Below are 17,901 nucleotides of genomic sequence, written 5' to 3' on the forward strand. Positions count from 1 at the left end.
GCATGATATATGGTCATGCAACAAAATGTAGCAGGAACTATCCTGATGTATATCAATGTATATCTGAATATATGTTTTCATAGCGAAGTACAGCAGTTTTCCTTAGCTGTGTTTGGAGGCAGAAGGCCTGAAATATCCTGTTGTTCCTTAGTAGCCTTCTCAGTACTCAGCTACAATTGCAGAGGACAGGCCTTCCCACAGTTATAGTACCCCGGCAACAATCCAGTCCCGCCACCATCAAGGGACACCGTGTTCCGTTACAAGACTGAAAACACAAAACTTTCAGAACTGGTGCTGTGGGTCCTTTTTGGTTTCAGTTTAGATTTTTAAAAGGCTCACGTTGGCATGATTAGAACGCTGTAGTGAAACATATATTGGTGCCAGTGTAATCGCTGCTAGGAGGAGTTGCTATAGAAACCGGGACAGCAGAAACAAAGCAAAGAATTGGGAACTAGGGTAAAGGCCTTGAGAACTTAAAGTAAGATAAAGCACAAGCTGTTAAGGCTACGCCTGCATCTGATGTGCTTCAGACTCCCCAGTCCTTGAGGAGAAGATAAAGGAGAATGTGAGACTGTTCCTTTAAGTGTACTTTCTGGTGTAATAAAGAGTTTATCTCTTGGTGAGAGCTTTCGTGTATTGGCTCCCTCAGAGCAAGCGAGACAATACTCCTACTTGAATCAGCAAGTTTAGAATTGTTGAAACGAGTTTGGGTACTTTTTTAAAATTAGGTTTCTTTTTAAAATGTTTTGAGGACCCTTTTAAGCTCCTACTGTCAGGTTTACAGAGTCTTAAACAAACTGAATGGAAATTCTGCCCTTAAACACATCTATATGTCAGTGGTCACTGACATTTATCGGCTGTTTCCCTATTAGAAACCTCCTGTGGCCCATTGCAGAAGGAGGTTGCAGCTCTGCCTCTGGTCCAGGATCAGCTTGGACACAAAGAATTGTTTCTCCTCCTCGTAACTGCACAATTCGTCACAGAGAAGTAAACATGTCTGTTCAGATTCTCCCTAGAGTCCATAGGACAAAATTGATTCTTAGGGAGCTTGGTCAGTCTTGGCTGCAGGTACCCATGTGCTGATTTCCTTCCGCAAGAGACCAGCACCCTGCCTGCAGGTTAGAATGGACTCAGGCTTGGCATTCCCATAGTTTCATCTTCCTGCAAGGAAAGGCCAGCCCAGGGAACAATTAGCATTGAAATAGTTCCGCATTTGCTCTGTTAGGCTGGCTTTGTGTATGGTGATGAAGATGACTAGCTGAAGACCCATCAAGTTGCTGGGCTCTGTACTCCCTCCCGTTCTCCATTGTTTCAATAAAGAAAACATCTCCAAATTGTACTACTTTACATCATCCGGTAAGAATTAAGTAGTCAAAAAGAACATTCAAAGGCACTGCTGCATTAGTTAAGTTTTCCAGTTGACTGAACTGTTTGTATTTCAGCCCTTAGTTTTGAACTATCTTGGTTTCCGTTTATTTAAACAAGCTTCTGTTTTGATCATGTGAGTAACTTCAGTGGTGGTTATTTAATTGTTATTTTCCTGGTAACATGGAATGCCCATTTTTCTTCTCTTGCTGATATTGCTCTGAATATTTTGACCCTTGCAGCTTCTAGCTGGCATTCATAGAAGACCTAAACTAAATCATGAATCCCTTTTGTAGTTGTTGTTTTTATTTTTGCTTTATGCAGGGCTTTGTGTATAAATTGCCTTCACTCACCTGTCTGCATAGTGAACTAACATCTTCTGCTATGTTTTTTCCTCATACACAGTAACTAGGGACCAAAATTCATTTTTATAAAAGAAATGAATGCAGTAAAGTGCCATAACATAAGATGAGCTGTTAAAGTACCATAATAGCTTTTACCGGATCTGAAAGATACCAAATCCAGCTTTCAGGTTAGTCAGTGTGCATTTAAAAAAATCTGAACAGGTTTCTTCTATAAATAGGGTATTAGCTCCAAGGTATTGGCCAAATTCTAACCCAGGTATGTTTAGCTGACTTATATTTCTTGGTTTTAATGTAAGGTTGTTCTTGATTCTACTTCTTCCTTCAAAATTAACTAAGTTAGTACTGCAGACGTTGGACAACTGCTATATTTTTTATCAAAAGAAGAGATATTTTATTGGCTAGTACTAATTTTAATTCATAATATCCTGGATTCACCCTTGCACATATATTAAATTGTATTAGTCCAATTTAGCTTGCCCTTTTGTCAAAAGTAATGAATTAAGGGACCACAGAAAGGGGAATCTATAAAACCAATTCCACATTTGGCTAGAGTTAGCTGGGTTTTTCAAAGTAGGTGATATTGAACCAAAATCAGGAATTCCAAATAGCTCTTAACTCCTTTGGGGGCCATTTTTCTTCATATTTTTTCTAACTATGAAAAGTTAATGTGGTTAAAAATCAGTTTATTAGTACTTCATAAGTACTAATGCTGGATCAGACTAAGGTCCATCAAATCCAGCAGTCTGTTCATGCGGTGGCCAACCAGGTGCCTCTAGGAAGCCCACAAACAAGACAACTGCAGCAGCATTATCCTGCCTGTGTTCCAAAGCACCTAATGTAATAGGCATGCTCCTCTGATCCTGGAGAGAATAGGTACGCATCATGACTAGTATCCATTTTTACTAGTAGCCATGAATAGCCCTCTCCTCCATGAACATGTCCACTCCCCTCTTAAAGCCTTCCAAGTTGGCAGCCATCACCACATCCTGGGGCAGGGAGTTCCACAACTTAACTGTGTGTTGTGTGAAGAAATACTTTCTTTTATCTGGTTTGAATCTCTCACCCTCCAGTTTCAGCAGATGACCCCGCATTCTAGTATTATGAGAGGGAGAAAAGCTTCTCCCTGTCCACTTTCCCTGTCCACTCTCCATTTTAACCAGTCATCTTAGGGCAGTTGCTCCAGTCCCTTGATCACTTTGGTTCCTCTTTTCTGGACCTTCTCAAGCTCTGCAATATCCTTTTTGTGGTGACCAGAACTGTACACAGTATACCAACCTATGGTGGTCTCACCATAGGTTTGTACAAGGTCAGTATGATAGAAGCAGTTTCGTTCTCTATTCCTTGTTTAATTATGGCCGGCATGGAATCTGCCTTTTTCACAGCAGCTGCACACTGGGTTGACATCTTCATCGAGCTATCCACTACCACCCCAAGATCCCTTTCTAGGTCTGTCACTGCCAGCACAGATCCCATCAGTGTATATGTGAAGTTGGGATTTTTTGCCCCAATATGCATCACTTTACACTTGCTCACATTGAATCTCATTTGCCATTTTAATGCCCGTTCTTCCAGTTTGTAGAGATCCTTTTGGAGCTGTTCACAGTCCAGTTTTTTTTAATCACCCTAAATAATTTGGTGTCATCTGCAAACTTGGCCACCTTGCTGTTCACCCCCAACCCCACGTCATTGATGAATCGGTTGAAAAGCATCAGTCCCAACACAGATCTCTGAGGGACCCCACTGCTCACATCCCCCCATTGTGAGAACTGATCATTGATTCCCACTTTCTGCTTCCTACTTTTCAGCCAGCTCTCAATCCATAAGAGGACTTGTCCTCTTGTTACTAGAATGTAGTTTTATATGTTAGCTACATTCCATAATGTATTACAGTTGTAAGCATACGTTCCAGAAAATGTCCCATTGAAGTCAATGAAACTTACTTCTAAGTAAACACGTTTGAGGTTGAGTTACCAACTCCATTCTATATCGCAGAAGCATCTCCCTCCCCCCCTTTGAGTGTGTTTTTAACTGGTTAAGTGTATGTGTATGCTGTACTGCAATTTACTTTTGAATAAATAGGTAATAGATCTAAAGGGAGGGTCCTAGTCAAATATAGGTTCTGAGAGAAAGATAGTAAAATTCTCCCTGCATTTTTCATGGTCTTATAATATGTTTGCTTTTAATGAAGTTGACTTATATTTTTTTCTTATGATTTATAAACCTGGGAGATAAGCCCAGTCTATAAAAGGAGGTTGAGGCTATGAATAGGTCTATTGTAATATAAAGTAGTTCAGTGTTGGGCCACCTGCAGATTGGCAATTATTAACATACTGGACCCCTGAATTCCTTGCCTTTGTATTTTGTTTTATGTACTCAATCACAAGGTAGCACTCAGATTTCTATACAGGCTATTTTGGTCATTTCTGTCATTTTTTTAAACATGTGTACCACTTCTCCTATAACAGAGTTCTAGGTTAGTGTCAAGCTAGTAACCTCAGAGTACACTGCCCGTTGGGGTACACCTCAGAGCTGTCTGTATCATTAATGCATCACTGTGCGTTGCTGGCTGACTGTCATGGTACATTGCCTCTTTCATAATCTGACTGTGTTTAATATACTAAGCAGGCTCTTATATCCCTAAAGGAATTATTCAGTATACATCCACAGAGAAATAGATGTGAGCTCAGGAGATAACCGTCGTGGCTGAATATTGCGGGAAGCCTTATATGATCATACAGATTGAGAATTAAAACACACTTTTCTGTTCTTACATCTTGACAACATTGCAAATGGTCATAAAATAAAAATGTGTGTCTTCTTACATGAGCAGGGATCCCTTAACATCACTGCACATTTTCTATGAGTCTGCCTAGATGTCCTCTTGCCTTTTAACTCTGCAACTGCTGAGGACAGACAGACAGAGAAGAGTTTCTCCATTTGGCCACCTGCTGTATTTTTTTAAATTTAAAATTAATTTTAAAAGTGTCTAAAACTGATTTTTAAAATAATTGCTGTTGCTTTATTTCTATGTTAATTTTATTTTTAATCAAAATTGTTATCAGATCCAGGAGTTCTGTGATAAAAACTAAAGAGATAACAGTACAGTGATTCATTGACATTGGCTTATGATAAATTCTTAATTTCATTGTTTCACATTAACTAATTTGTTTTTGAATTAGCATAAGTTTCCAACCTATTGATAAATAGAGTACCTCTTTTGTTGTTCTTATAAAGTTAAATAAGGATTGTCTTTTAATAAACTGTGAGAGGGAAAGACTTATCTTTTGACATGTTTATTGTATAGTTTTTATTTTTTAAAAGTTGCACTTCTTCAAATTATTCAGGAAACTTTATAACTTATTATAGGAAACATTCAAAAGAAAGTGTTTTTATTCTTGGTAGTGAAAAAAATCACAAGTCTTCCATTGACATATTATTTCTTTTATTTTTAGAATGGCAACAAAATTATATTTTCATGACCAGATACTGCTGTTTCTCTACACAACTTGTTAAATGAGTTTAGATGAAGTGACTCATGGGCATGAAGTTATTTTTAGAATTGCAATGTGCTCTATTCAGAGTGTAATAAAAAAAAACACTGGTGTACAGCTAGCTCCCTTATTATGGCTTACAGAGCTCATGAACTCAGCATCCCTTAAAAAGATGACTAAGCGAGGGGTCTTTTGGCACTTCCAGGAATTTACAGACATGAGTCATTGATCTATTGTCTGCAGACACAGCACCAAGGTACTGATGAGTCAACTCTTACTTGAAAATAGTATTTGCATTGGGCATGAGTTCTCGCAGTGTTTTGCATCTGGCAAACAACATGTGCAACTCAAGCGCAGCTTTGCAAAATTTAGACTTCAGATTCTCGCTTAGGACCAATTTACTATTAGGCATTGTGGTAGATACAAGTTCTCTGCCTTTGGCTAGACAGTCATATACACTATTTGAAGGACTGTATATTTGAGCTAGGATGCCCAGGGGTAGTTGTTCAGGAAATACGGTGCCTGTGGACCGCATGCTATTTGATGCTATTGCCTGTGAAGGGAGGACAGAGGGTATAACTTAGGGAAAGGGAGAGCTTTCTGGAGCCAAGAACTGCAGCAAGCTGAGCAACTAAACTACATACTGCAAGCATCATTAATGTCCACCCTTGATTTACACCTAAAATTAATTTAGTGTAAAATCTTCAGAGGACACACTAGGCATTGAAACAAATTGTGAAATCAGTCTCTCCTCTAACCCACTTTGGCCTACTGGAGAGGTATCATACCTAGGGTTCGTTTCATTCATTTACTGTGGCATTGTGTAGTACATCAAACAGCTGGGGAGGACCTTATTCTGGCACCATCAAGTTCAGATGCCTTATTGGAGGATGTATACCACTGGTCTGGGACCTGGGCACTGCCCAAGGCTACTGAGCCTCATCTCTTTGTAGGGCAATGATCCTAGGAACCTGGAAAGCCAAATATTTATGCTTCATATAGTCCAGGTATGCTTATATGGCAGACTTAGCTAGAAAGGAGAGAAATGTATGCCAGGAGTAGGTTAAAGAAGATGATTATCGAAACATGTGGTTTCCTTTTTTGGAATGGTTTGGAGAGAGGGAAGCAGCGATAGTCTTTGCTGTTCCTCTTTTGTTTGAGATGGAAATGTTTATGATTGGTCTCAGACAAATGTGACTTGCTACAGATGGGGGGGAAAACCTCTGATGATTGTACCAAGTGAGGAGCAGGAGAAAAAGAGATGGAAAGAATATTGGTGACTCAAGTGTAAAATAATAAATAGAATATTAATATTTGAAACAGATAATTTGAACAAAAAAAATCCTGTTTTTGCCCTCTAAAACTACCATCAATTTTGTGTGTGGCAGTAGTTGCCTATGGTTTCAAACACAAAGAAAACATGCTGGAAAAATAATTGGGCTACTGTATACTGAGTGGTCAGCCCTTTCAAATGGGATAATTTATTGTCCAGGCTAATCTGTTCCATATTGGGAAGGCATTAATATATTCTCTAATTAATAACATAATGGTGGCATTTTCTTTTCTTCTCAATTGATGTCAGACTCTATGCAGTGAATACTCTGATCACATATGCCAGGGCCGGCCCAGATCCATTAACTTACGCGCAGACCTGGAGAGGCGTGCTTTCCAGTTGAGGGGACCACAAGGTCAGGTTCCTGTGCTAGGTAGTAGAATGCAGCGAGCAGAGTGCAATAGCTAAAGGCTCGGCTCCCACGATTTAGACCAGGCCTGGCCAATTCAGAGGCTGCATACCACCTGCCAGTGGCCGGGTCTGCTGTTGTTTACCCCAGTGTATTCCCACAGCTGAAGAGTGCTATGATATCCCACCCCATATCCTGAAAATCCGGGTTCAGACCCTTGACTATGAAATGATAATTTAGATCTACCAGTGTCTGCTTAAGTAATAATAGGAGAAGGATTTTAGTCCTTTTTCAAAGTAATATATACATGTCAGTAGTCTATATTTGATTAACAGGGGTCACTACTGTAATTGTCAGATGTGTCCACCCACGGGATTGGATTCTCCGAAGAAGCCTTTGCTTTATCTTTGACTTTTCCATCGCTTTTGTTCTCTGTTCAGTATTACATCTATGGTGTGAAAGGGCTTCCTCTTCTCCATCCCCTCAGCTAAGACCAGTTTATGCTCTGGTCACCTTCTGCCTTGACTACTGCAATCTCCCCCCCCCCCCCGGATTTCCTTTGTTAGACCTCAGTCATGTGATCCTCAATGTGCTTTGGTTGATCTCTATATCTTTTCTCCCCCTGCTCTATTTAGCCAAAACTCCTTATAACCCAGCTCTCCTACAGGGCCTTTGGCTTAACACCCTAGTATTCCCTCTTAACTGTATATTGCTTTCCTGTAACTGTTGCCTGCCCCTTCCCTCTTCTCTTCCTGTTGGGTCCCCCACTGTCAAAATTTAGGTTGTAAGCCTCTTGGTGTCTCTCTTGCTTATAGGACTCCGTAAAGTGTCATGAACACCGAGTTTGAAAATTAGGTATCTACTTCTAGAGTACTCATTGGCTAAATTTAAAGCCTACCGATAATTTTCAATGTAACGTGCAATTATATTAATCTTGTTTAGGATGAGGTCAGGCTCCTTTCTTTAGAAAGCGCAAAAGGTTCATAAACTTATGCAGGGAGGGAAAACAGTCTGGGGAGTGGAACCAGCAGGGAAGAAAAATACTCACACCTGATCTAGGATCCCAAGGAACTGAGAAGGGTGGCAGAGGTACAAAGTTGCATGGGCGAAGGAGCAGGGAGTAGGGATTACCTTAGTTGCATGTATGTACTGATTCAAAATAACTGACTGAAATTGAATCCTTACCACGTTCCCATGTGTTCTTAATTTACTGGAAGAAGCCTTTTTCTTCCATTCTTTTTTCTTTCTTTAAAAAAATAGTCCTTCTGTTGGGGGAGAAATACTGCAGTAGCTGAAAGGCTAATCATAGCAAATGAAAGCTTCTCTGAAGTGACAGTCATGTCTCTATTGTGCTTTTAAACATGACTTCAGAGCTATATACTTTGCTCTTAAAACAAAGCTTTTGACTTAGTTAATAAGAGGAAAATGCTATTACTGCCTTTTTTTTGGTAAGTCAGAAGTTTTCAAAATCAAGATAATGAAGACTTAGGATTCTTCAGTAAAAAAGACAAAGGAAAGCCATACAGCAGATATCGTTACTTTCTTCACTGATGTTTTATTATCCTCTTTCATTTTTTTAAAAAAAACTAGTATTTTACACCAATTGCACAAAGCCATTTGGCTTTTCATTTAAAAGCTGGCACTTGAAAAAAAAAATAGATTTTAAACACAGTGACAGAAATGGAATTTAACTACAAAGCAGAAACAACAAAGTAAGCTGTAACATCAGAACTGAAGCCCAGACTTAGTGGTTTGCATTGACCCCACAGAACAAACCATTTGAATTTTTTTTAACCATTGGAGTAACGTTTTTGAAGTGTATTGCTTATTTGCTGATAAACAGTTTTGCAGGATGGCAATGCCGTCATTCATTAATTAGCCAGTTGATTTAAAAACTGGATACAGCATTTAATCTTCCAACTTTCTATCAACATTTTATTTCTGCCCCCAAACATTATTGATTGTATCAGTGCTGTCTATTGTAGTATCTCTTAAATGAATCACCTGAAGTTGACATCTAAAATTACTCTTTACCCCATGTAATAAAAAAGTAGCTACATAAGCTCAACCCAGTGTTGTATTGTTTGCTTTTTTAATAAACTTGTGGGAACATGAATTTGAAGCAGAAAAACGTGCGTGTTTGATGGGGGTAGAATTTTTCTGCCTTCAGGTCCCAAGCAGTAAAGTGGCTAGGGGGTTATTTGGCATGGGTTAATCAAGTAAATGTTGCACCCCTAATAACATCTGTGAATTTCTTTCTAGATCCAAGATTGCCACAAAGCATAACAGCAGCAGTATATGCACAAATCTACTTTTGCTAGTTAATATAAATTCTCTTCCTGAAACAAGCTCAGTGGGCCAATCACAAATGTAAATAGGGGATTTTCTTTTTTTTAAAAAAATCTGTGTAACAGAAGCTGTTTCTACTTGAGCATTTGTTTGTAATTTAAGTAGTTTGGGGATTTGATTTCAGGGCCAACTCTATACAGTTGACTTTAGTGAGTATCTGCCCAGGTGTGAGTATGGCGCTGACAAATTTGAGGGATTTCTTGAAGGCTTTAATTGTTATGGACAGAGCAATCCTGAGGTGCATCTGCGCCACTGGGCCGGCCATGGCATAACTATGGCACCACTACCTCATTCCTTGTAGAATTTGGTTATATGTTGGCCAGCGGGGGAAAAATTCTTTTTCTTTGGTTGTCAGTGGCCGCAACCACGTCTGCGTGCCCAGCAACCGCACCGCTGCATTCTGTGGAGGTGCGGTGGGGAGTCAGTGGAGCCGTGATGGACAGGGCTGCAGAACCAATCAGGAGTCACGAAGCACAGGGGCTGAAGCGCCCATCACAGCCTAGGGGCAGAAAGAGACGGGGTCAGGGATGCTTGTTCACTCTCAGCAGCACAGCCCACCCCCACTTAAAGAGGCCAAGTCCTGTCACAAGTCCCTGGTCATCTGCAGTGGTGGCACAGGCCCCAGCATTCCCCACCCCCCAACACCCAAAGCCAGTGCCCTGCACATTGAGCGTGAGCAAGTATTGGAGCGCATCTGGCGCAAGAGTCTTCCTGCCAACCAGGCCACCTTTGGGGGTTCTGCATCCTCTGGCACCCTTGAATACAGATGATCTGGCAGCCACAGAGTAAGTGGTGGCCCATTGTCTTACCCCCATTCATAGGAGATCAGCACCACCCACCCACACCACTTCCCCCCCCTTCACATGCCTGGCCCCACACTGCACTCAGGACAATAGGTGAAAGTCTCCATTTGTAGGGAGCAGACTAACACTAGCCATGCTCCACGATCTTCCCACAACAGTGCTGGCGCAGTGCCCTGCACTTGAGTTGCACCAGCATGCAGCCACTGCAGAGCCACACCAGTGCCCAAGAGCAGCGCAGTGGTGCTGGAGTCGTGCACTGGCATAAGTGGCTCTTACGCTGGCATATTTCTGAGTTAATGCCAGTGTAAGGGTCAGTCAACTCCCTAAGCCCCTTCACACACACCCCTTAAGACTGTGATGTAATATGCAGTTTCACCAGCTATGTTTTTTTGGGTCAGAGGGTAAAGTAGCTGCTCAGAGGACACTGGTATGTGAATTCATCATTATTATTTTATTTCAGTACTGCCTCTGCATCAAAGAATCAACAAGCCATCAGCTAAAATAGTCACAATTTATGTATTGATGTTAAATATTTCTACTCCACCTTATCTCCTTGGACGCAAGGCAGCTAATAAGACATCCAAAGGACTCAAGTACAAGCATCTGGTAACAAGTTAAAACCAATACAGTATTAAAACGCGCAGTTGGAAACCAATACTTACCATTAAAAAAGCAATACAATAAAAATGCAGTATTAAAACTTAACAATACAAAAACTGCAGAAGACAAAATTCTTTGTAAAGGTAACTTAGTTGAGTAGCAGATGGAAGTACCAAGGTGTTGAAAATGTTTTTCAATGTGTAGGGGGAGATCCGGACCCCAGCAATATGAAACAAAGCAGTTTAAAACAAAAATGCAAAAGCCAGATTTTTAAAAAAATGGTGATTACCAAATGACTGGGGAAATAATTTTCAGCTAGTGTCTAAAATGTAACTGTGCCAATAGCAGTAGGGGGAGGGAATTCCCCAGAAGTAGTGCCAGTACAGGAAATGTCCCTTGTAGGCCCACACACAGTTCTGGAGGCCTCACTTCAAAAAGGATGTGGACAGAATTGAGCGGCTGCAGAGAAGAGCGACGAGGATGATCAGGGGCCTGGAGAGCAAGCCCTATGAGGAAAGGCTGAGGGAGTTGGGAATGTTTAGTCTGGAGAAGAGGATGTTGAGGGGGGACATGATTGCTCTCTTTAAGTATTTGAAGGGTTGTCACTTAGAAGAGGGCAGGGAGCTGTTCCTGTTGGCAGCAGAAGATAGGACTTGCAATAATGGGTTTAAATTGCGGGCAGAAAGGTACCAGCTGGATATTACAGGGGAAATTTTTACAGTAAGAGTTGTTCGACAGTGGAATCAGCTACCTAGGAAGGTGGTGAGCTCCCTCTCACTGGCAGTCTTTAAGCAGAGGCTGGACAAACACTTGTCAGGGATGCTCTAAGCTGATCCTGCATTAAGCAGTGTGTTGTGTTAAATGGCCCATATGGCTCCTTCCAACTCTATGATTCTAAGATTCACACTTCAGTGACTGGGAGCACATTCAACATTTACTTCTCATGCTGAATTTAATGTTTCTGTAGATTTGAATGGGAAGAGGAAGCTCTATTTTGTTATAAGCGCAAACCTTTGGGAACGTTTCCCTGTGGCTATGAAGGCTCTTCCGTTCATCAAAGATAGTTTGCAATTATCGTCTCTAGTTGCAGCCTCTCATACCACATCCCATGCCATCCGTAAGGCTCTGCAGACTCAAAAGAACAGTGTTTCAGGGATGCAAGGAACTGCAAACGAAAAGAAGGGGGCAGGAAAGATTGGTTCTGCGAGACCCACAGTCTCTGGATCCCACCCAGTGTGTCCAGACAGCAATTATTCAAGTTTCCCATGTATGAAATGGGCTGAAATTCCCATAGGAGTAAGAGATCACTTATGTGCCCAGAATGCATAGAGATTAATACTGGAATAGTGAACAAGTAAACTGTGGTTCAGCAAGATAAGGATGCTAATCTAGATGCTTCATGGGGACAACAGTAGACATGACTTGAAGAGATCTTTGAACAGATCTCCCATGATTTTTATCATGCTTAATAAGCAGTTGGGGAGGTCAGATTGGGGCTGCAGAATGGGGGAGAAAATTTCCCTGCCTTCAGTCACACGGCCAACCTTCAGGGCCGCTGTTTGCCCTACAGGGGAAATATCCATCATATACCTGTACCTGTATCCTTCCCTCCTTCATGTGGTGAATAGTGGCTCTAGGGAGTGATTGCCATTGGGAAAACAGCATGAGTTAAATGATTGAAAACCCTCCCTCTCTGTGCAGCAGATTTGCTTCCCGTCTCGTTCTCGTCCCCACAGAAATTACTAAGTATAAAAAATTATGACGCAGGAGGAGATCCTTTCAAAGATCTCTCAAGGTCATGTCTAGTTTTGTCCTAAGAAAGTGGTTTCTGGCATTTTCCTTTGAAGTTTTATTGTTAAATCAAAGTCAACATTTATGAGTGCTCTTAACCACCAATTGTGACTTTGATTAAGTTCTTTAACTCCTTCCTTTCTCTTCCTCCCCACCCCCATTTACAAACATTTAGGTGTGTGTAAAGAATTACCTAAGACTTATAAAATAATTTGAATTCTTTGAATGAATGGAAGGTATAATTCATCATAATGTTCCTGGTGGGGAAAGTTACATACATGGAAGCTTAGAAATTAAGCTATAAAGACTCAGGGTGTATGCAGAACTGGGTGGATGTAACATTGTTTGCTGAACTGATTCCTGTTGTATTTTTTAAAAAGTTTCAAAACAAATAGTTACTAGAAAAAAATATATTCAGAGCAAAATAAAGTAAAATAGATTGTATAGTTCATTGTCCCCACCCCAAAAGAGCCATTGAAAGTGGAGCCCTCTCTTCACTGGCTTGCTGTAACTGAATAATAACCATATTAACATAGACCTATCCTATGAGCTCAAGCAGTGCCATATGGGCACATCATGCACTGATATCTTGAACTAACCTAGGTTGGTACTCTGGCAAGTGATATGGGGTAAGGGCTGCTGTGCCAGGAACACTCACCATATGTGACAAAATTGCAGAAAGCAAAGCACCAGCATAGCACATTAAAGGTATAGCAAAAAAAAAAAAAAAGGATCATAATGCAAAATAAATAGCCTATACTGGGGGTCCCCAGCGTGGTGCTCATGGATGCCTTGACACCTAATGACACCTTTTCTGGCGCCTGCCAAGTGTTTTTAGGAAGTGAGGGGGGACAGGTAGGGCCTTTGCCAAGTAGAGCTTCTGATTGACTATTGGAGATTTGGTTGGCTGTGGAGTTAAGCTATGACAATCATTTTGTGGCTGGCTCCACCTCCTGCTGCTGCGGCCACCATGCCATGTCAGAATTCCAGATGTGCCCACAGGCTGAAAAAGGTTAGGGACTCCTGGCCAACACGTTGTACTAAGATGTTTCAGAGGGGTTGCTGTTGATGCACAAAATGGTAGGATGGGCTTGCTTCACAGCGGTTGACACAATAGCGACATCAGTCATACCACTCAGATCCCCTCCTCACATAACAGCTCATGCACGCACAAACATCTCATGCACACACAAACAGACACAGCAATAGATGGATAGATATGATAGGTTGCCCACCAGGCTCAAGATATTACCTTCTTATAACAATGCTGTTTGACACCCTTCTCTGAGTTTCTTGTGGGTGGGGGATGCTGCGAAACTTTCAGTTTTAAATGACTAGTGTTGATCTACTAAAAAAAAGTATTATCAGTTTGCTTTGTCTCTTTCTGCAAGAACACCGTTGGTGATGGTTTCCAACAAACTTTTAAATATCAATATATTTTATATATCTACTCAGTGGCATAGAGTGGGAAGCTGCAGTACTGCAGTCAAAAGCTCTGCTCATGACCTGAATTCGATCTTGATGGAAGTCAGTTTCAGGTAGCCGGCTCAAGGTTGACTCAGCCTTCTATCCTTCCAAGGCCAGTAAAATAAGTACCCAGCTTGCTGGGGGTAAAGTGTAGATGATTGAGGAAGGCACTGGCAAACCACCCTGAAAACACAGTCTGCCTAGTAAACGTCGGGATGTGACATCACCCCATGGGTCAGTAATGACCTGGTGTTTGCACAGAGGACTACCTTTACCTTTTTTATATATTGGGAACACAGTGTAGTAGAGCTGGCCTTTCTCGTTTTTTTCTCCTGATCATCTTTCTGGTTTGTATTTGTCCTAATGTTTGAGCTCACATGCAGTCCTTTTGTACAAGACAGGTGAAAGGAAGTCAGATTGAAAGCCTCATATGTCTTTTTCTTTCTTTGTAGTTGACCTGCCTCTGTACTTCCCTCGAGACCAGCCAACTTTGACATTTCAGTCTGTTTATCATTTCACTAGTAGTGGGGAGCTGTATGCCCAGGCCCAGAAAAACTACCCCTACAGTCCACGATGGGATGGCAATGAGATGGCCAAAAGAGCAAAGTAAGTTATTTTCCAGTGAAATGACAGTATAATGTACTGATTCTTTTACGTTCTGCTGTTTTGAACTTGCTGTGGTTTGGATCCAAAATACTGTTCTGCCTGCAGAAGGGGACTTAAGCAAGCAGCCAGGAGGGACAATTTTTGCAGATTTCCCCCATCCCATTGCAGACCCCCTCCATGTCATACCCCCACACTACAAGAAGGAGGAGGAGTTGGTTCTTACACACTACTTTTCTCTACCTTTAAGGAGTCTCAAACCAGTTTACATTCCCCTTCCCTTCCTCTCCCCTCAACAGACACCTTGTGAGGTAGGTGGGAGAGAGAGTTCAGAGAGAACTGTGACTGACCCAAGGTCACCCAGCTGACTTCATATGGAGGAGTGGGGAAACCAACCTGGTTCACCAAATTAGAGTCTGCGGCTCATGTGGAGGAGTGGGGAATCAAACCCGCTTCTCCAGATTAGAGTCCACCACTCTTAAACCACTATACAACACTGATCTTCCATACTGTTTGTAAGAGGACCCCCAGTCCCTAGCAGCAGCATCTTAGGGAGTTCAGTGGGCTTCAGCAGACAAGGGTGAGGTGGGAAAGATCCATTTTACAAATGGAGCATTGCTCACAGTCCTTTATATCCATCCCTAAGCATCCATCAGATTTAGAAGGGAGAAAGAGATGCCACACTTCTTTCTTCTATATAGTATTTTAACGTCTTTCCCTTTCGATTTAAGACTTCTTCCCTTACCCAGAATCACAGCTCCTTCACCACCATCCTCTGTAATCGAAGATCATTTCTCCCATCCCAGCTCTTCTCCTTGGTGCAGCTTCTATATCTATTGGGAGGGAAGAGGCTTATTTCATTGGTCTTCAAATGGAGAGGGAAAGGGAGGACATTGTCTGACTGGCCAATAATTTAACCATGGGCAGCACTTCCTCTCTCCTTTTCCTTAAAGAAGAAGAAGAAGTGGTTTTTATATGTTGACTTGCTCTATCACTTAAGAAAGAATCAAACTGGCTTGCAATCGCCTTCCCTTCCCCTCCCCCCAACAGACACCCTGTGAGGTAGGTGAGGCTGAGAGAGTGACTTGCCCAAAGTCACCCAGCTGGCTTCATGTGGAGGAGTGGGGAAACGAACCCGGTTCACCAGATTAGCCTCCGCTGCTCATGTGGAGGAGTGGGGAATCAAACCTAGTTCTCCAGATCAGAGTCCACTGCTCCAAACCACTGCTGTTAACCACTACACCACGCTGGCTCAGGCTTGTGTTGTGACGAAGCTGTCTCTGATTCCTACAGGTAATATAACACACACAAAAAGCAGCATGCAGGCTCAAATTCAAATCAAAAATATAATAGAATGAAGAAATACACTTAACAACTGGGAAATAACATCACACATAGAGCACACATGACTCAAGTATCAAGCAGCAACAAAAACACACAAGTGGCCCTAAGGTGTCCAAAAGGTCCATGAATTTTCTTTCGTGATGACAAGGAGGATTTTAAATTTCACTCTGACAGCAAACCTTAGCTTAAGCAGCTTCTTAGTGAAGATAAGGGAGCTTGTAAATTTCACTCTGAAGGCAAGCCTTATCTAAAGCGATCTCAAAAGACTGAATGGACAATTTACCTCCAACGTGAAAGGACAAACTCTTAAGAGCCACGACAAGAAGGTCGCAGATGAGACGTGTTCTCTAGATAAAGTTACACATTTCGCCAATGCTTCATCAGCCTGAAAAAACAGTATGCACACAATTGCTGCTGCACAATATGTACACAAAACAAAAACACAAATACAAACACAATAATTCTTACAATATGTCTTACAGAGTAACCTACCAATACAGTGCATTGTTTTTCCTTTTTTATTGTTCTCTTCCATTTCTTTACACTGGTTATTACTTTGCCTCTACATGCCAGTCGCTGGAATGCTGCATTTAGACTTTTGATTCTATTTCTGTCAACTGTTACTTTTGCTTCTTTCCTGTCTTTAACAATGTTAAGAGTTTCATCATCCATCGAGGCTTTTCATTTGTTTTGGCTACAGGAATAGTATTTGCACATTCTCCCTTGATAATATCTCTGGTTTCAACCCACGGTTCTTCTGGGTCATGTTCACTTGAACTTAGTAATGCAAATCTGTTCATTACATGTTCTATAAACTCTTCAAGAATGATGCTTAGGTTGTGTTTTGTCACTGTGAATGTTTTGGTGTTTTTCTTCAGATTTGTCCTAATTTTCAATAGTAACAATCCATGGTCTGTATCACAGTCAGCTCCTGGTCTTGTTTTAGTAGAGAAAATAGAGCTTCTCCATTGTCTGCTTCCAGTTATTTAATCTATATGATTTCTGTATTGGCCAACCGATGAAATCTATTCAGTTGCCTGAAACATGCTCACAATGACCAAATTGTTATCTTCACAGAATTCTACAAGTTGCTCTCCTAATTCAGTTCATGTTCTTAGCCCAAATCTTCAGGCAATATTTGATTCTACTTTGTTTTCTACTTTTGCTTTCCAGTCATCTATGATTATCAGCCCATCTTGTTTAGGTGTATGGTCAATTTCTTTTGCATAAAAGACACACATTAACCCATGAATCTGCCTCATACTGAATCAGACCATTGGTCCAACAAGGTCAATATTGTCTACTCAGATTGTCTACTCAGATTGGTCCAACAAGGTCAATATTGTCTACTCAGATTGGCATTGGCCCTCCAGAATCTCAGGTAGAAAGAGGTCTTTCATATCACCTGAATCCTTTTAACTGGAGATACTGAGAATTAAACCTAGGACCTTTTGCATGCCAAGGAAATGCTCTGTTACTGAGCCACAGCCCCTCCCCAAAGGCCCTGCCTATGCACTTGCCTGGACTGTGAACTGAAAGTAATCTGGGATACTGAACAAGTAGATTCTGTGTTGTGTAAACAAAAGTTATCAATTTTAGATGACGTCTCTGAAACAACCACTTACCCAACTGCTCCAGTTTATACTCCTTGAATTAAGTAAGTCTTCAGCTATAAATGAAAATAGCACCTGCTGAATTAGCCAGGCAGATTATTATGCTGATTATTGCTGGACAGTCAGCAGAATATGCCATTTTAATCATTTAGTCGTGTAAAAAATGTTTTGGGTTTTGCTTTGTTTGTTTTAAAACGCAACACAGTTAACCACAACTGGTTGTGGTTGACAGTACTACTTTATAAAATACGGAAGTGACAAAAAGCGTTAGTCTATGTGCTTGATGATATACTGCAGTGGGAATTGTTCAAGAAACTGCTTCATGGGAGGCACCACCAGTTCAGGCATGCTTTCCTTTTATTGTCTTGGTTGGGTGGGGTGTTATTCTTTTGCCTTTCCAGAGTACTTGTATAGGTGTTAGCTCAAAA

General features: G+C 41.2%; 1 protein-coding gene across 2 annotated transcripts in view; it reads left to right on the forward strand.

Moving 5' to 3' along the window:
* The window catches only part of BABAM2 (BRISC and BRCA1 A complex member 2), a 172,440-nt gene that overhangs the window by 128,050 nt on the left and 26,489 nt on the right, over nucleotides 1-17,901 (forward strand). The window contains exon 10 of one of the 2 annotated variants that reach the window (XM_056852585.1): nucleotides 14,366-14,519. The exons of the other annotated variant lie outside the window; for it this stretch is intronic. Coding sequence (XP_056708563.1) covers nucleotides 14,366-14,519 — 154 coding nt within the window. The remainder of the gene's footprint in view (nucleotides 1-14,365; nucleotides 14,520-17,901) is intronic. 2 annotated transcript variants of the gene reach the window in all.

Source organism: Euleptes europaea, chromosome 7 (genome assembly GCF_029931775.1).
Source record: "Euleptes europaea isolate rEulEur1 chromosome 7, rEulEur1.hap1, whole genome shotgun sequence".
Taxonomy (NCBI): domain Eukaryota; kingdom Metazoa; phylum Chordata; class Lepidosauria; order Squamata; family Sphaerodactylidae; genus Euleptes; species Euleptes europaea.